General features: G+C 38.9%; 2 protein-coding genes across 2 annotated transcripts; one reads left to right on the forward strand and one right to left on the reverse strand.

The window, feature by feature from the left end:
* The first annotated feature begins 819 nt into the window (after positions 1–819).
* On the forward strand, positions 820–8964 carry lmf2a (lipase maturation factor 2a). The gene is made up of 14 exons (XM_079347236.1): positions 820–1010; positions 1844–2097; positions 2186–2214; positions 2387–2580; positions 2717–2895; positions 3392–3530; positions 3853–3981; positions 4059–4164; positions 4287–4383; positions 4945–5127; positions 5349–5517; positions 7301–7412; positions 7810–7918; positions 8016–8964. Exons 1-14 carry the CDS (start codon positions 917–919, stop codon positions 8385–8387), a joined length of 2166 nt encoding a protein of 721 aa, XP_079203362.1. The 5' UTR covers positions 820–916; the 3' UTR covers positions 8388–8964.
* Positions 8907–12397, reverse strand: miox (myo-inositol oxygenase). The gene is made up of 10 exons (XM_079347237.1): positions 12270–12397; positions 12048–12128; positions 11559–11639; positions 10883–11045; positions 10723–10790; positions 10358–10467; positions 10004–10071; positions 9656–9705; positions 9357–9469; positions 8907–9276 (listed from the first exon to the last, which is right to left on the reverse strand). Exons 1-10 carry the CDS (start codon positions 12285–12287, stop codon positions 9168–9170), a joined length of 861 nt encoding a protein of 286 aa, XP_079203363.1. The 5' UTR covers positions 12288–12397; the 3' UTR covers positions 8907–9167.
* Positions 12398–20134: the final 7737 nt, after the last annotated feature.

Raw genomic sequence — 20134 nt, forward strand, 5'->3', positions numbered from 1 at the left:
CAAATGTGTGTCCAAAACTTGAATGTACATATATAGATCTTGCTTTTCACTAGCAGCATGCAGATCCGTTTTTATTGCCATAAATCTGTATGCTTGCTCGCCTGGTTAGTCTTGCACAATAAACTCAGACAAACCAAAATGCATCCGTTTGATCATCTGTGATAAGACATGCAGACTTTTTTTTTTCTTGGTAGAAAGGAAGAAAGGCAACATGAACATGACTCTGCAGGCCCACTGCTATGCAATGCCAATATTATACTTTGTCAGCTGTATGTGAACAGCAGGAAATTGCTCATACCAGAGCTTTCTCTCCTATACACATCAAGCTGGTCGTTTGATTCAAATATGAAAGTTAAAGTTCTAGGTACTAAAAATAACCCTGTATCACGCGTTTCAGTTTTACAGTAATTTAAAATGATTTTAATAGTTTAATTATACAGACGTACCATTCAAACAAAGCGTGACAATATTTGAATGACTTCAATGAGACAAAGTAGCCAACAATCATCATCCTACGTGTCGATCATTGAACATGGATTGGATTGTGAATTTTTTTTGTCTCTTAAAATGTTTGTGCTGCGCGTTTTTGTCTTTGCATTTGTTTTGGGAGTTTGCTTTTCCTTTTGAAAGAGTTTCTGAACAGCGTTTGACGCCAACAGGCCACCGTAGGAAAGAAAAAAACAACAACCAGAAGTTTAATGTTGAGCTTGACTATCCAAAAAGTTATCACACTGATAGCAAACAAATCTAACTCCACAAAACGTGAATGTAGCATGATGTCTAACCTGCAGCGACATCTCGTGGCTGCGCACTGTCATGAACATCTCCCGCTCACTGCTACGTGTCTCGCGGCTACGTTAAATCCAGTGTCCTGTCCGTCACAGGAACAGGCTGCTTGTCGGTTCAGACAGACAACATGGGGGAGGCCATCCTGCCACGGCGCATGTTCCTCTGGTGCATGGCGGTCATTTATCTTACTGCTTTTGTTTCTCTCTATGTGCAGATACCAGGTGAGACTCTTACCTGTTTCTCCTCTCACTGTCGAGGACAGTTCCTCACTTCACTTTAGAGCTGTTAGCTTGTTAGCTGTGGACTTCCTGTGCTGCTCATGCCTTGAAATATGGAGAAGTTTCTGCGTGGTTCTTCTGCTTTCTGCACACTCTGAAAGATAGCAGCTGCTAAGAGGGACTCGGACTGGTGTACGCAAAGTTGGAGCCAAATCATTTCAGTTCATGACCTAAAAACCCTGTATAGGACACACGTCGTCCACGCCTATGTGATGAGCGAAATGTGGGAATGCTGTTTTATTGAATCACACTAATAATAATGATGATGATGATGATGATGATAATAATAACACAGTCGTTTTATATACCTACAAATATAATTTACCAGTGCATGTTTTGCCATCATACAGTCTCACTTACATTTCTAGATAATTTTAAATTGTAAAAAGAAACATATTTAAAGGAGTTTGATTTTTGAAATCAATAACCAAGTAACTGATAATTTCATAGCACATCAACAACAAACAATAACATGTTCAATGTTATGCTTGTTTTTCTTTTTCTGTCTCTTGTGGTGACAACTGTGTGGACATGTTAAGAGAACCTAAATATTTCAATGAGGAAATATTAATTTTGATCATAGGATGGACAATTAAACTCACTGTTTATATAGTTGAATAGTATAATAATACTATGAGTCACATGCTGTGGGCTTTACATTTCATCACCTGTACAGAATACCAGATCAGCACTTGTGATTTCTCACAGCAGTGTTTGAACCATTTGATTCCTTTCTTTCTTTTGTTTCCTTCTAATGTTATTTGATCAATCTGCAGGTCTCTATGGTAATGAAGGACTGCTGCCTGCTCGGAGGCAGCTGCGATTCAGTGGTAAACCTCTCGGGGAGCAGCTGCTGTCCTCTCCCACCTTTCTGTGGTTTGGACCTCTGCTCGGCCTGGACACACACACCGCCACGGAGCTGCTGTGTATTATAGGCGCTGCACTGAGCCTCGCTGCTATTCTTTTTGAGGCTCTCAGAGACAGCGTGGTGTTTTTCTTCCTCTGGGCCTTGTACCTGTCCATGTATCAGGTGAGTGGCACCTGTGCTGACTTATCTTTCACAGGTTGCTGTCATTTATGCTCCTTCCCTTACATGTGCTTTTTGTTTCTTGCTTCAGGTTGGGCAGGTATTTCTCTACTTCCAGTGGTAAGTGATCATTCATGGCTTTATTCTTTATAATTAACAGAGTAGTAGTTAAATAACATGTTGTCAAAGGATCTAAGGATAGATCTGACAGTTTGCTGTAAACATCATCAAACATGTTTGTAAACATCATTGCACTACCTTGAATTTCACTTCTATCCTTTTCATTGTTCAGGGACAGCTTGCTTCTGGAGACCGGTTTCCTCTGTATCCTCATTGCTCCGCTGACATTAATCAGAGGGTCCCGAGCTGTCAGACATTATGATGGTGTGACCTTCTGGCTGATCCGCTGGTTGCTTTTCAGACTCATGTTTGCCTCTGGTGTGGTGAAACTCACATCACGATGTCCGACATGGTGGGGCCTCACAGGTACATTATCTGGACAGAAGAGTGTTTATTTGTTTCGAGTTTTTATAAGAAATTATGCAATTGTAATGTTCTGACTTTTTTTTTTTTTATCTATTAACATTTTGATTGATATTGTTTTTCCATGTGTGTTGACCAGCTCTTACATATCACTATGAAACTCAGTGTATTCCCACACCGGCGGCCTGGTTTGCCCACCAGTTACCAGTGTGGTGGCAGAAATTAAGCGTGTCAGGGACCTTCATCATCGAGATCGCTACACCTTTCCTTTTCTTCAGTCCACTGCGCAGCCTCCGACTGGGTGCTTTTTACTTGCAGGTGACTTATACTTTGATTACTTTTTCTTTGTTCATTTAAAAAAAATACTTTTTTTTTACTGTTTAAAGTTATAATTTTGTATTTTCTGTAACTTTACTAAATGTCTTTGCACAGCTCAAGGTGGATTAATGTTGGGTCTTTGTAAATAATGTAACAAAGACTTAGTTAGTCAGGGTTTGCATGTTTAGCACTTTTTTTTTTTTTTTTTAGATTTATTTTTGGCCTTCCTGTGCCTTTATTGGAGAGATAGGACACTGGACAAAGTCGGAAATCAGAGAGAGAGACAGAGTGGGAAATGAGATTTGGGAAAGGAGCCACAGGTCGGATTCAAACCTGGGCCTCCCGCCTGGAGGACTACAGTCCCCATACATGGAGCACACGCACTAACCTCAAGCATTGTTTTATATGAAATGAGTCCGTCACCCCTCTAAAATGAATGATGGCAGCAGCAGTTTAAATACAATATGGAATCATATATGTTGTTTTCTCTTTATAGGTTCTTCTTCAAGTTCTCATCATCTTAACTGGAAACTACAATTTCTTCAACCTGCTGACTTTGACCCTCTGCCTGTCGCTACTGGATGATCAGCACGTAAACTTCTGGCTACGCAAGAAAGACAAGACTAGTAACAATGGTATGACAAATGTCACTGTTTTTTACACACGCAGTCTAAATAAACTTGATGACGTTGAAAAAGATTATGGTTGTCAGGGTGGATCTGCTTATAAATATTTATGGTTCTTGTTATTTTTGGAATATGCTGCGATCAGCTTTTTTTATCAGACACCCGCTGTCTGAAAAACCAGTAATTTAACTGTGACCTGGAAGAATTTGAGAGTAAATTCCCTGCAGGGATGTATACTTTGAAAGTCTGAATTTGGGTTGAGTTGTTTTTCCTTTCTGTCTGAAAGTGTGCTTGTGATTATCACCACGCTGTCACTCTCTCTTTTTGTCAGACTCCAGGCTGAGGTCTTGGCTGCGTTACCTGGTAGAGCTTACCGTCTGGTCTCTCCTGATCTTTGGATCAATTGTGAGCTTTGACCTGCAGCTGGATTCAAAGAAGAGCATCATCACCTCCAGGACAGGTGTGTGAGATTTATAAACTTGAATTACAACATTTCACATTTTTGTAGTTTAAACGTTAACATTTGTGTCCTTGCAGCATTCACATACCACCAGTTTAACACGTTTCTAAAGGCCGTCACCATCCCCTGCATCTGGATCGGTGTTCTATCCCTTACCTGGGAGATGATCACAGCCATGTTCAGGTAGCACTTTCCTTATGCGTCGACGTTTGTATATTTTGTTGAACTCACATCAGTGAGCTTTCTTCTTATTTAGAAAAAAATATCTTGTTTAGCAGAAGCAATAAAAAAACATGTATTTCTAGGTGTGCATGTACATCAGGTTTCCTGAAGAGGTTTTTGGCAACTGTCCAGTGGACTCTCTTTGCTGCTGCCACCGCTGCCATGTTCACTGTTAGTCTGGTGAGTGCGATTGAGAACACGGAAGTGTTTTAATTTACTTTAAGAAAGTTTATATATCGTTCAGTTTAACCTTAACAAAACCATCTATGCTTGGTTGCTAGCAGTTTTTTTTTATTTATTTTTTTTATACTTTTTTATTTGATATTCTTGAAGGGAAAGAAGACAAAAAATAAAAATAACAGCATTTACATGTCAGCACAAGAACAGATACACTACACGTACAGAAGATACGCCCTAAAGTAAGTACCTGTTCTGCACCGATGTCAGTGATGCATTTCTGTTACCGAGCAGACTGACTTAAAGGAATATAAATTAATATAAAGGAAAGAGAAATAATAATAGTAGAAGATAAATAAAAAGAGCTTTAATTCACTCGGATATCGTTCATCTGTATGTTTGTGTTGTTCACCATCTGTTTATGTCCTGAATTACGATCAGGGTGCTCAAGTACCTTCCTCCCCACTCCTTGCTCCTTGGTTGCTAGAAGTTTTAATGATGGTTGAAATTTGAGTTTTCAACAAGCCTGATCCTTTTTTCTCCTGCTTTGTTGCTCTGTTCCAGGTGCCGTTCACATACATCGAGTATGACTCAAACGCCAGGTTGTGGCCAGGAGTGCGTCAGGCCTATGAGCTGGTGAATCGCTACCAGCTGGTAAACTCATACGGTCTGTTCAGGAGGATGACCGGGGTCAGTGGGCGGCCAGAGGTTGTTATCGAGGGAAGCAATGATGCGGTCACGTGGACGGTGAGAGAAAATACTTATCATAGATAATTCTTCAAACAGCATCTCAATATCCCCTTCAACACATGTTTATGATGACAGGGATGCTGTGCTTCTTTTTGTTCTAAATGCTTGTAATGAAGATCCCAGTGTTAATAATATAACAAAGATAATTAAAAAATAGTTGTGCAGTCTGACTGTACTGTGTCACCTTTTACAAACAAACATGTTTCTGCTCCTTCTAGGAGATCGACTTTATGTACAAGCCAGGAAACCTCAGTGCACCTCCTCCTGTGCTGACTCCTCATCAGCCCAGGCTGGACTGGCAAATGTGGTTTGCTGCCCTTGGGAGTCATTCACAGGCTCCGTGGTTCACCAGCCTCTTATACAGACTGCTGCAGGGCAAACGAGATGGTAAGCACCCTCAGAGGAACAGGACACCTTGCAGAATACTTGATAGCAAATGGTATGCTGCACTTCTCAATCCACACTCAAACTAGATGCACAAACAATGTATTTATTTTTAGTTATTTTATTTTAGCCTTTTAGTTATTTGTCAATAAGTTACCCATCAGCGTAGGCTTGCCAACTTTCCTGTGCCAAATAAGGGACACAGTGGTGTTTGGAGCTCAAGTGGTGAGATGTGTGGCTGTAGTGTGTAAATAAGAAATGTGTTGGCCCTATTCAATATTACGTTTTTTGATTGATTTATTTAAACTGACATATTCTAACACAGACCTCCACCTGAGAGTTTTTTTTTATGTATAATTTTTAACCTAAAATAACTACATTAATAAAAAAAAAATTCTAAATGTATATTTCCAACATTTATGAACATTAAAGCGATCCTTAATATAATCGCTTTAATGTTGATGCTGAATCAAATACTGCTGCATAAGGAAGCAGGAAGTGCTACTGAAAATTGTCATACTGTTGCTGTATGTGCTGCTGTGACAAAAACATAATGTAAATGGTACTAGGGGCTCATCGGTAAACGTAGTCTCTCCCTCAGGTGTGTTTCGTCCGTTAACCCGACTACGATCAACTCAGAGTTCAGTTTCATGGAGGTGGAGAGGCAGAGAAAATCACTTCCATGATTCCCCGTCAGCATATATGTCATCTTATGTTTAGAATTTATATACTGTGCGCTTAACTTGCAGCTCCTGTTTACCCCTTACAGTTCCTGGACACACTTAGAGAGCCACTCCAAAAAAAAAATCCAAAAAAGGCATGACTCACTAATTCCCTTTTTTCTTTGTTAGGTCATGCTCACCTCTGTGACCTATTAAAAAATACCAGACAGAATTAAGTCCAGAAGTATGAGCCACCAATGAACGGCTTAGCCCTCTTCTTCGTTGCTTCCTATTTCTTTTTTGTAGTTGCAACCTCTTTTCTTTTTATTCAGTTTATCCAGATTTACAGAACAACACCGACCATGAAAAAAACAAAACGTATTGAAGTGCTTTTGATGCTGTATGTACATGCAGCTGTAATCGTTTTACAGGTGTCACCTGATGGACATGATCAGTGCATGAACAGCTACTGGCTGTGTCAGGTGATCTGGTTTTGGAACAGTATAGTGTTGTCTAGTGATTTCAGCAAAGTAACGTAAACATTGAGAACAAGGGGTGGGACAAACCACTTAGGTTGAATTGATCAACGTGGGACAGTTGGCAACCCTACATCAACATTAAGTGCATCTAATAAGCACAGTATGAACAAAGTAATGTAGCTCTCCAACAAACCATACTAAACAGGCTGACTTGTTCAGCACGAAAAGCAGCCCAGATGCTTTACTCTTGTCACCTTACTGGCCATGGGTCCTTTAACATCAATAATAAACCTGGATGATCACTTTAATACAGCTGTGCTCTTAATAGTGCCAGAAAACTTCCAAAAGCAGTTTCTGCTACGTCTCCATTATATGGATTAAAAGCTTCTCTTTGCTGCCCCCTTGTGGTGTTACAAGCATTAAAATGTTACAGCTGAAAAAGTAGACATTGTTGCTCCCCTTAACCCATAAATGTGTGAATGAATTGTACAATGCTGGACCAGAGAAATAGACGCTAATAGTAACAACCCAAAGACCACACCAACAAAAGTCCTCACACCAAAGTGTTTTACTAGAAGTGGAAAATAAGGCAATGTTTTCAGTGCAAGCAGGTCTCTGAATTGGCTTTTGTTTCATGTTCTGCAGTGATAGAGTTGATCCAGACTGATGTCTCTCAGTATCCGTTCCACCAGCAGCCTCCAGCCTACCTCCGAGCACACCGCTACAGATACTGGTTTACTGAACCAAAGGCTGACGGGTCAGTGCTCGGTCTCACTCTCACCCAATCTGCTTTTTTCTGCACTGAGAACATTTTATTTTTTGGCTTTGAAGTATTTTGTTGACTAAAAAATGCCAAACATGCATAATGCTCAACACAATTCAAACTCACTTAACTACTACGACTTCAGTTTCCTGTAATTATATTGATGAAAAACTGGCAGGCATTGTTTTAAAAGCAGGGTTGGTAATTTTCTCCAGATACACTTTTTAAGATTTTGGTTAAAATTGTCTTTAGGCCCTAAGAGAAATTAATCATTTGTGTGCTCTGAAAAAAGAGACAAAAATCTGAAAATTACCTACCCTACCTTTTAACTCTGCATAGCTGGAAGAACTATTGTAGCACTGAACACGGTTCTGCTGACCTGTGTTTGCAGATCTTATCCACAGAACTGGTGGAGGAGGGTCTACGATGAAGAATACTACCCCATAGTGCACCTGGGCAGCACCTACCTAGAGAGCATGCTGAACCAGTATGGACTAAAGGTAAATTTATCCCAAAAATAAGATATAAAAGGTAAGCCAGAAAGATGGGGGTGTTAAAAGTCTTGTTTTGATTAAAATAACCTTTATTTATGCCCAGGACAAATCCCCTCCACGTATGTCCAACAACGCTGTTGCCCAGGCAGTGAGGTGGATTCGCTCCCAGGTCAGAGGTGTTCCTGCTCACACACTTATCTGGACCCTAATTGCCTGCAGCACGACTCTTTGTCTGCTCCTGGGATTACAAAACGGGAAGAAATGCACAGGAAAGACTCCTCTTCCCCCTGAGGCCGATCGCACAGAAAATGTGCCTGATGAGTCCTCAGCCTGCTGTGAGGAGACGGATGAACAGCAGACAGCAGAGGATGACGAGGAAGATGGAAAGGAGAGTGAGGAGGAGGGTGATGGAGAGGAGAAAGACTCTGCGAGTGAAGAGGAGGAGGAAGATGAGAAAAAAAAGATCAGTGAATGAAAAGGTTTAAAGGGACTCGGGTAATCCTGTAGCAGATTGCTCTCACTAGCTGCCTTTATACTTTTTCACAGAAATGACCCAAAAAGTTTTTTGTATTTCCTGATCGAAAAAGTCTACCTGCTTCTTCCTCGTTTGTCATTCACAACAGCACAAACCACTTCATCTACACAGCAGATGTTGTCAGGCCTATGTTGTTTAATTATGTTCTTTGGTTTGGTAGCTTTAAACTCAATTCGGCAAGAGAAAATAGAAAAAACGATCAAACTCAAATGGTGATCTTCTCTTTTCACTTGATGAGAGTAAGTTTGTTTTGTTTCTCATTTTCTTCTGTTTGTGATATGTGTTTGTCTTCTTGTATAGTAATACAGGGGTGTGTCCATGTTTATTATTTTACTGAGGTCTGATGTCTCTTGCTGTATGTACTGATCTAAATCAGCTGTGCACTTTCTCTTTTTTTTTTCCACTTAAATGTCGGATGGTTGTGTCCGTACTAATAAAACCACACATTTATTGCGTTCTTTTTAAAAAGATTTTTATAACATGAAAATACAATAAAATATAAGACTTGGCTCAAGAATTTGAAAGATGTTTTTGTATCCAAATTTGAATCGAAGTTTGTATTAAGGTGGATCAAATTCCTACAGTTATATTTTGAGTATTTTAAAACTCCAGTTGAGTAGTGTACAGTGATCGTAAAGCCAGCTTAAGTGTTAGTATAAAGTAACTACTTATCAAATCATTGAGTTACTCAACATCTGTAATCCCTCTCCCTTGTCTTTTTTACCACTTCAGTATTCCAGGACAGTACTTGTCGATCAGAGTCTGATAGTACGGCTTGAGTTTTTCGACGTCAGGCAGTTCGGTGGTCTTTGTGTACAGGTCAAATTTGCTGCAGAGAGGACAGAAGATGCAGCGTCAGGTTAAAGCAGCCAACAGCAGCGTGTGCATGTGAGGAGGGAAAGAACTCACTTGAACTCTTGGACCCAGGGCAACATGCGCAGGTCTTTGTCATCACACAGATGCATGTAGTCCCCATGGGAGTGCCATGGGTAAAATGAATGGAAGCGAATCATATACAACCCCTGAAGGCAAAGACAAAGAAACGAGCCATTACTGAGTCAGTCCCAACTACATCAGCTGAGGAGAGATACTTTGTATTCTTTACATATAGAACAATTTTAAGAAATACAACAACTTGCACTTTATGAGTCAGTTAATTTACTAAAAAAATATCTTTGAGCATTATTTGAATGCATAGGACTACTCACCTCCTCTGGGATAGAGCACTTGTTAAACTTCAGAACTTGGTAGAGATACTCTGGAAACATCAATGCAGGAGTTTAGGCACAGATTAACACAACTGAGTAAAATTAAATTCTGTCACAGCTATTTTTACATTCAAATCTGGTCGTTTAAAAATAGCTTTTACAACAAGCTCTCGGCATTTTACCGCACATGCACAAACGTTTAAAAGTTAAAGGGCGATTGATTAAAGTGGTAAAAAAAAGTTGCATAACTACAAAATGTTATCATTTAAATTTCATTTTCATATTCTTGTTTTTAAATTGTAGTGGATATTTATACAAATAAGTAATATTTTTTTGAATGTGTCATACCATCATGACCCCAGGACATGAGGACATTGTTGAGCCCACAGTTTGGTTCATAAATCCCATATTCAGTGCTGAAAAAAAACAATAACAAACATATAGAGCTGACATAAACAGCCTCCTAAAGCCTTCCTTCTGTCATTTGTTCATTTTCTTAAAAAGGAAATAAAGTTTAAAAAGTAGGTATTTTATGAGAATGTGTGTAAAGTGAAGGCAACAACAAAAATTTTGAAAGTGGTGAATTTGTAAAACTTTAGGTTGGGATAACAGGAAACATTACAGCTATAATGAGACAGAGTAATACTTTGTATAGATTTAAAATTAACAAGCAGATGAATGAAGTGACGTGAAACTGCCTACTTGTATTTGGAATTTTTTTCATCAGGATTATCCAGGAAGGTGCTGTCCCTGAATACGATGGAGTTCTGACACTTGCAGCCCACTGGGAAGGTGTCACCAACGACAGCCCACTAAAAAGCACACACACACACACACACACACACACACACACACACACACACACACACACACACACACACACACACAAACACATACACACACACACACACACACACACACACACACACACACACACACACAGAGACTGCTGTTCACATGTTTGAAATCAGAGCTTATATTAAATGTTAAATCATACATTTTAGGTCTCATTCAGTGGAAGCATGCTGAGTTATAAAATCTGTCCTTGTATGGAACCTGTTGCCTACCTGTGGTTCATCCCAAAGAGCCATGATCTTCCCAACATCGTGGATCAGACCCACCAACTGGAACCAGTCTGCAGAGGGATGGAGAATACATCAGACTTGTGTGTGTGCTGCGACATAGAGTGTGAGTGTGTGTACTGTCTTCCTGCCTGTTGTAGCTTACCTTTGTCTGGGTGTGCTTGGCGGATGCCCTCAGCTGTCTGAAAGGCGTGGTAGGAGTTTGGGAAGTCCACATCAGGATCAGACTCATCCACCAGCTGGTCTAGACACATTATGGTTTCCATCATCCCCCTCTGAGTGTGGTTGCAAATGGACCATTCAGAGTTCTGCAGAATGGTAAGAGTCACAGCATTTTACACCCATGAAACCCACGTTTGGGATAGTTAGATCAGGTTTTCAGGGATAGATTGATCAGGTCTACAATCAGCTTGATAATTATGCTTTCATGTTTTCATTAAAGTATTGACTAGCTATACAAAGCAGCAGCAGCTGTTTTGTTTCCTCTACTGGAAGCAGCCCTAAAAGGACACGGTGGCTGGGTGATGCAACAGGAACGTGTCCGACAGAAACCTTTGGGGAAAAAATAAGGTTACTCAAACAACATTTGCGTCAGACATAATATCTGTTGGCTCTGTTTTCAGTTCTATAGACTGGAGGACAATTGTTTACTCAGTCTCGCAGGAGCATTGCATCCCAAACAGGACAAGTTACATAAAACAAAATCACTTACACCTGACACAACACAAACAATTGGGGTGCACTTCCTTAGATTATATGTCAAATGTGTTTTATCCTTGTTAAAAAAAAGTCTTTTCATGATACTTTGCTGGTTTACTTGCCTTCTTATTCACAAAGTCCAGTGTCTGGTTGGTGTGCATTAGCTTGTATGTGTTGAATACACGATCAATGAGACTTCCGTTCTGAAAGGCAAACAAACATGTAAAACAAAATAGATTAACAGCATTTCAGGCTTTTTAAACAACGTACAAAGTAACTCCTTATAATTCGCATCCATAAAAACATACACTTGGCTTAAAAAGTTCCTGTACCAGAAAAAAAAGTTCTGGTGTTTAACAATTTGGAAAACTTAAAAATGTTCATAATTTTCTTGTGACAGACGGTAAACAAGAGCACATAGAGATGATGCATTTAAGTGCTACTCATTTGTCAAACCTACAGCTCCAACAACATTATAAATAAAAAAGGTTCACTATTTCACATTTTTACATAGATATTAATCAGTATTGCAGTTTAGTTATGATGGCCTCAATATGGTTATGTTTTTTCGACTCTGAAGCGTTCGCCTGTGAAGAACTTTGAACTCTTACCTCGTAGTTTCTGTATTCTTCCTTTGCTTTGCTTTCCTTCTTCTCCAAATTTGGCCGATAAGCCAGAGAGGGGTCCGGACCCTACATTCAAAACAACACAAAGAGCTAAACATAGGTTTGTCTTTGCAAAGCTAAATTCTTTAAAATTAAAGTATAAGAACTTCAGTAGATAATTCAGTAGAATGAATTGGATCTGTTTTGTGTTATATCCACAGCACATACCATGTTGATGACCTTCATGGCTGACGGATCAAGTCTTGTTGTGATGTTTTGGTCTGGGTTGCTCCTCTAACATTGACTGCTCTGATTCATCACTTGTATATATCCTGTCTGTTTAATGTGTCTGACCTCCTCTGTGTGCTTACAAGGAATGTGGACTAATGTCCTGTCACACTTTAACCAAACGTCCACTAAAGAGGTGCCCTGTATTGAACCTTGGCCTTGTGTATGTGTTCACAGAGTTTTTCAATAATCAGCAGGACACCAATTTTGACTGATGTAGAATGACTCAGTGGTTTCTTTGTTCCTCATTATAGTTGTTTCTTTATTTGGTTTCTTTATTTTTGTATTCATATTAACTGTATATATAGAACGCTGAAGAGTGATTACATTTGTGCAGGTTTACGGAAAACCTACAAAACTTTTTTAGTGTATACACTTTCTCTGTCCTATTCTTGCATACACACACAAAATGAAATACAGAAGGGGAACTAAGCTTTGTTGAAGGCTCTTTGGGCTACATGGAAATGAAATAACATCTCCAATTCCTAATAAGGTCCAGTTGTCTTCAGGGTTAAACTAGAACAATCTGGATGACAATTTACAGAAACACAGCTCCAAAACTAATACGCTGTTTTCACAGTTTGGTCTTAAATCTGACCCCATTACACAACGACCAGTTTCTTAGAATCAAATGTTCTGGTTACATTATTTGAAACGAACACACACTTCCACAGATTGACTACTGCTGAATAGATATAAATCTTTTCTGTTTGTTTATCCAAAGTTGACCAGTGCGTTCAAACAAGCTTTAGTCGATGACCCAGGACCCATGATGTTTATTAATTCCCTTTAGTCGTAACCACTCTTTATGTGACATAATTCAAAGCAGGTCAACAGACATCCCTCATACTATATAGAATGAATACATTTAGCAGTAATATCTGCTTTGACGCAATGCAAACTTTGCAACTTTTACAAGATCACAAGTATCACATAAAATATTGTTTTCTTTTACTGCTCTTACCTAATCAAATCTCAAATTCTTTTTTGATTTTTTGATCACACACAACATAGCAAAGTGAAAGGTTTTTGTTTTCTGTCCAGTGAAGGAAATTTTCATATTATTTATAGTTAATATAACAACTCAAGAAAATATATTAAAAAAATCAATATACAGTAGGTCTGTATAGAAAATGTAAAATTTAGAGTGGAAAAAAGATTGTGTACTATTATTTAAGATGTACAGTAAAGACTAACGACACATGTTGTGCAAGTGTTGCACTTAAAATGTGCCACTGCAATTTTCTAAGAGACTGCAATGCTAACAAATATATGATTGGGTCGTTTTTCTGTTAGTTCTTAGTAATAGGTTATGTAACATGGCCAAAAAAATAAAACCCCAGCTTCTTAATCTACATTGCTGCTAAACACTTTTTTTGATTTTCATTAGCGTGTTGGACCAAGCACCATTTAAAAACACACACACACTGGCCAACACTGGCAACCCGATGTTGCCTCTTTTCCCTAGCCATGGCCATGTCCACATATTTCTCTTCCTCTCATTTTTTTATGCACATTAATGGCACAATGGCAAGAGCACACCGATGAAGTTAATGACACTGCGTGTTGAGTTCCTCACAGCCTACAATTCACCAGGTACCTCGTCGCACAGTGTATATCCCTGTCACACACTGTGCTTACAATAAACTTAGAAGATTGGAAAAATCACACAACATATGTAGGACGCATAAGACCCAGCCTTAACTCCAACTATTTGTCTGGATCTAGATTGATTGAAAGTTAGTATTTCCATATGGTGACCAGCTTTGTTTGGTTTCAAAAACTTCAAACTTAGTGTCTTCAGGAACCTAGGGTTGATGTTGCCATGTTTGATAAAGTCTACGGTGTAGTAACCTGAATCTCACAAACATATAGACAAAGGCTTTAAATTCAAACTTCGCCTTAGCAACTGTAACTGGCCTTTTCAAATGATACACTGGGCTTTAATGTTAACAATTACAAACTCACTTCTCAGAGACAGATGCAACACAATTAAAGGTTTATTTTTATTTTTATTACTTTACAGTGTTATTGTAAAAACAACGTATGAAGTAAATGCAACACAAACAGTTCACAAGGACACTTGTAAGATTGAGTGTTCACAGGCACAGGAAGATTTTGCATATTTACAGCAATGTGGTATCATTAACTTGAGGTCAAATAAAACATTTATTAAAGTTATACTGTATATGAAAAAAAATAAAGTGCTTTAATGCATTCATAACAACATTCAAACTGTTAGACTGAATCAGCAGTTATATAAAACTGAGGCAGAGAAAAGCAGTCGATAATAAAGCTCAAGTTACATTTTAAGATGTAAATTTTTACTGTGGTATTTATTCCGCAAAAACTATGCCACATAATCAAAGTCAGTTTTTTTTTTAAACCTCTAAATATTTGTAGGTCAAACTATTTGTGAGAACCCAAATATCAAATAACAGTCAACAGCATTTTAAGTTTTTTATAATTGTGTTTAGTCACTGGCATCCCTTGTTAAGGATCTGGAAAGATGGTCTGCCAGTGGTCTGGTTTATAATGCAAAACGTTTAAAAGTCTGATATGAAAGTCTTGCACTTAGTATGCCTGTCATCTATCGTGACTTTTTCATGTCACTCTGGTGCAGAACATGAGGGTAGAGATTATTTATCCAAAGAAAATAAGCTTTGCCACAGAATATAATCCAGCCTGCAATTGTATGACACATCATTTTAAGAGACATCATATGCCATTTTCATCTCTTCATTGGTTCACCGATGCAATTTTCAGAGTTTATCTGTAAAAGCATTTTGCTAGCTTGATGTGCAGTTTTAGCCATAGCTGTGAGGGCTGCGGGGGTTTATGGGGGAGGAGTATTCTCTCCCACTCTGTCCAATCAGCTGGTAGAGACGGTGACTGAGGTTCTGAACCTGACAGGTGCCCAGGACACATCCCACTCTCATCAGATGACCGTGTCCTCTTTTGCCGCCACTGTTTGCGTGACGGCGACCTCGCGATCTGAGCCGACTGACGGGCCCTTCCACAACCCTGCTTTCATCAAGGAAGGGCTTGAAACATTTCAACTGGGGCTCTTTGTGCAGCAGGGCCCTCCAGATGATATGTCTGTCTCCATGGGGGAAGTGGTTGTCAGTGGCAACAAAGAGGTCAGACACAGCAGGAGGGATCGTAGCGACAGAAGGCTTTAGGTGTTTAGAGGGTCTCAGTAGAGTCAACCTGAGACAAAGACAAATATAGAAACAAATTAATTAGATGTAATTCTGAGACCATGCAACAGACAAGCAGACACAAAGCACTGTTCACAAATATTGCTGAGCAGTTGTGCAGAAGGCCGGCTTTGGTATCTGACTGAAATTGAATCACTGTGAGTAGATGAAATGCCTCACATGAAGTCAGGCTTATACTGCAGGAATTTCCACTGTACTTCACCTGTTGCTCTTTTTATACGAGGAATAAAAAGGAGAATACATTAAAGAGAAAGTGAGAATAACAGATAGAAGGAGAGGAAGGTTATGGACCATTGATTGACCCATCTATCCATCTTTGACCTTTTAGTCAAATAAATACACCCATACAATTCACTATTGCTGGTCTGTTTTGGTTTTAAAATGGCTTCTTACCTTATAGCCTTCTACTGTCTTTTTCATGAAAGTGATCGTTTCAGATGACTCTGGGTAAAACGGTAAACAACAAAACCACCTTGAGAAGTATTGCTTACTCATCTTCACGTGAACCTGCTGAACACAGTTCAAGTGTGATGAGTCCTTCCTTTTTCTGTCTCCAAGTCAATAATTAAAATTTTGGACCAAAAGTACAAAATGCTTTTATCCGGACTAAAGTGGTCTAAACCAACCCAGACAACAACCAATTGACACTTCCATCTACTCCATTACCTACACAGCTAATATATATATATATATATATATATATATATATATATATATATATATATATATATGTACTTAGTTAATTAACAACATTATCTGAGCTGACACTTTTTCCACCAAGGGAGGGAGACCACAGTGACGACCACAGAGCACAATGTGTGTAGATGGGAGTAAGAGGCTCCTCCAGAAACACTTCTGGTAAGTGTTTGGTAAGTACATTCTTTATCACCTCCCTGCTGCTAACCTTCCTTTTCTTCTCACATTGTCACAATACACTTTTTTTCCCCAATTCATCCTTTCTTCTTCCTCAACGTGTAAAGAGTTCAGCCACATGTGATGACCAGTCCAAAATTATGTAATAGTACCATTTAAATTTGTAAAGGAAATGGTGATCTCCATGCCCATGTAACCACCATTTTCTTGCAAAAACCTTTGATTAGTTTAAATGAATTGATCCTTTTGAATTGGTTAATCCATTATTTCATGTTGTGCCATTAATCATCTAGCTATCAAATAACAGGAGAAAATTGTCCCCAGTGCCCATCTTACCAACCAGATGTATAACTGTCCAACAAAAGACGACCTAACATTTTCTGTTTGTATATTTGAGTGTGGAGCACACATACACAAGTGTTGACTGTTCACAAGTTGAGACACAAAGGAGTGAGATAACGTTTGTTTGTTTGTTTGGTGTGTAAAGTGGGCCAGAATAGCATATGATCTTTATCCTGAAACTAATCCTGACTGGTATTCTGATCACTCTCCTGGCTGGACACCTTAAGCTCTCACTGCCAACACACATGCACACACACGTGCACACACACAAACAAGCATTCATTCACTCACCAACCCCTGACTGAGTTTCACCGGGAAGTTAGTGGGATTGACCAACTTTATTAGCTTTGAATGTTTTTATTAAATCTCGCAGTCCTGTACAAAATCATACAAATACAAATACACACACACACAAACACACATTATGTTAATTATGTGTCTCTTCGTTTTTATAAGACCCCTCCTACACACAAAAACAAACTCACATATGCATGCACACACCAATACACAGCTAAAAGGCCACCTGTTGTGAGGAGTTAAAAACAGTTTTCTCTGGGTGGAAAAGCACTTGGCACTGAGGTGCCTCCCTGTACAAGCATATGTAGGCCACTGAACATCTTGCCAGATAAACACAGGTAGAAATATCTGCACTTCCATACAACTAAAGAAGAGGGCATGTTTGTGTATTTAGGTTGTAGGCGTATAGAGCCAAACTTTCAGCTCTGTAAGGCCTCACTTAGACACAGCTTAGCTTGTAATTGCTAATGTCAGTATTTGTTCATTCCCAGAACTACTGTGCTAACATTCTGATGCTCTGCTGGTGTAAGACTGATCATACTCAACATCATAATTTACAATAGCATTTATGAAAGCCAGAATTGGCAAATTAAACTTGTCAGAAAAGTAAAGATGGGTTCTCATGGGCATGTCATTTATTTTACAGCTATTTGGCCACAAATCAAAGAATTGTACACATTAAAATGTTGAACCCTAAGATGGCACAGTAATTAAAAAATATAAGACCACAACATTTCTTAAAGGAATATCATATAAATACATAACTCAAAAGCAAAACATATCAGCCCCACGCTATCACTAAAGCTTAAGTATCACCAAAGTCACTATAGGCTTCATCATGAGACCATGAATACATGTGCAAAATGTGGTTCTACCCTAACCATTAATTAGTTGTCAGGATGTTGATGGAGCAAACTGACAAAAGGGATGCTGCCAGCAACAGAGCCATGCTGCGGGCAAAGTTATAATTCAATTGCCCTATGGGGACAAATAAAGTTTTCTTTATTGGAATTGAATAACATAGTAGTTTTAATTTCTTTTCTTTTCTATCAGTACTTTGTATTAGGATCGGCCTCACACACTTTTCTCTCTTTTATGTGTGAAAGTCCAGGTTGCGAACTTGGATACAGTCTAAGACCAAGTGGTATAGCTTCTCCAACATTCCTCCCAAGTTAGAGCGCAGCATGGGGGAGCTTGAAGCTCACACACTCTCTCTCCCCTGACGTAACTCCTTAAAAGTATTTTGCGCAAGACCCTTTTTGTCCCTGTCAGATCCCTACTGTTTCACTTAGGGAACATTTTGGAGTCTGTTCATTATTTCTACTCCCCTTATCTGTCTGTCTTCTCTAAATTACTACAAGATGCTTTCATTTTTCTTTCTTCCCCTTTTCATTATACAAGAAACCTTTTGTTAAGTGCCAATGCCAGTTTCATGTTCATCTATCAGTGTTGAGTCACACTGAGATCCACTCTGTTCTTCCTCCTCAAAAATAACAATTGTAAAAGAAAGATGATGATTGATGAGTTCTTACTGTTCCAAAGCTTTATCATTGGGCTACACTAGATAAGTAAGTGATCCCATTCTACTCCCAGTGTGCAAATATCCAACTAAACGTATCTTCTTTAGTGCCTCAATATAAGAAAACTGTGATTTACAGTTATATGGTTAAGGACTATTGGGAAAAAAAACCTTTAGTAAAAGGGACTTTTATATGCTCTCACAAAGTCTGCAGCAAAATCTTGTCAGATAACAGATGCTGCTGAACAATAAACTGCTGCTGCATCGATCTGCATGTGACAGCAGAAGACACTGATATGATGCTCTCACTTCACATCTATCACATCCTGTATGGTGCAGTTGTTGTTGTTTACCTTGCTTAGTGTTTGGCCTGTGTTGTGCTTGGCACCTTGGGATGTGCATGTATCTTTGTCCTAAATTACCTATGTCTCTGTCTCTCCTGCTGTTGAATGAAATTAACTCATTCTGCCTGGACCTTTTTCTCACTTTAATGAATGCCAGACAGACGCCAAGACACAGTGGCTTAATGTTCCCAGACTGCTGCCTTCCAGTTAGATCTGCCATTAATTCTTTGTTTTTCTTTCTTTTTTCAATAACAATGTTCATTATTTTAATTATTGATAATAATAATAATAATAATAATAATAGGTCTTTTTTTTTAGAAATTGAAAAATCTCTAGTTTGCATTGCCTCAGCAGACATCTCTTAATAACATGTTTTGTTTAACTAAATACCCTAAACCTGAAGTTTTTTTTAAATCAATATAACACAAATAAAACTATACAGAGTTTTGTTTGTGCTATATTGAAAGGCTGAGTATAATCAGGAAATCTTTCTGTTGGATTTTCTGGAAATGTTTTATGTTTCTGTTTGTATAACTTGACTTCTTTTTTTAAAAAACTTTGTCAGAGTTTATTTTAAATGTGAAGTACAAAAATAAAGTAAAAAAGACTCCCTTTTTGGACATAGATTCACTAGATGTCCTTAAATGTTTGGACAATAATATTCATATCTTTATATACTAATATTTTGCATTTTCTGAGCCTTATCCTAACTCGACACAGTTCATTTCGTGATAGGCGTCCTGTAGAAGATTAGCGCATTTACAGGGATCACTCATATAACACGCTTGGTGTGTGAATATGTGCAGTAGGCGGTGTTACCTGTGTCTGTGAGTGAAGCTGTGCAGGGTCAATGCTCGGGACTGGAGCTCCAGAGGAAAGAGGCCGAGCAGCCACAGCCACACCGGCAGCAGGACACTCATAACGGCGCAGAGAAGACGCACTTTCCGGGGGCAGAGGCGAATCACAGACGACCTAAATATTGTTCAAATATTTGTCTTTATATTTGAAAGAATATGGACTTGACGATTACTGTATATAGAAAGTCAATTTTCCTGTGTGGATGAGTTACATGTAACGCATCATGAGTCGTGTCTGCAGCATCCTCTCTGGATTCTCAGAGGCTTATTGGGACTCCAGCAACTGGTGCTCTCTAATTTATACAGCCCGGCAAAGGGAGGAGGAGGAGGGAGGAGGGTGAAGGCTTATTGT

This window comes from Symphodus melops (assembly GCF_947650265.1).
Source record: "Symphodus melops genome assembly, chromosome: 6".
NCBI lineage: Eukaryota > Metazoa > Chordata > Actinopteri > Labriformes > Labridae > Symphodus > Symphodus melops.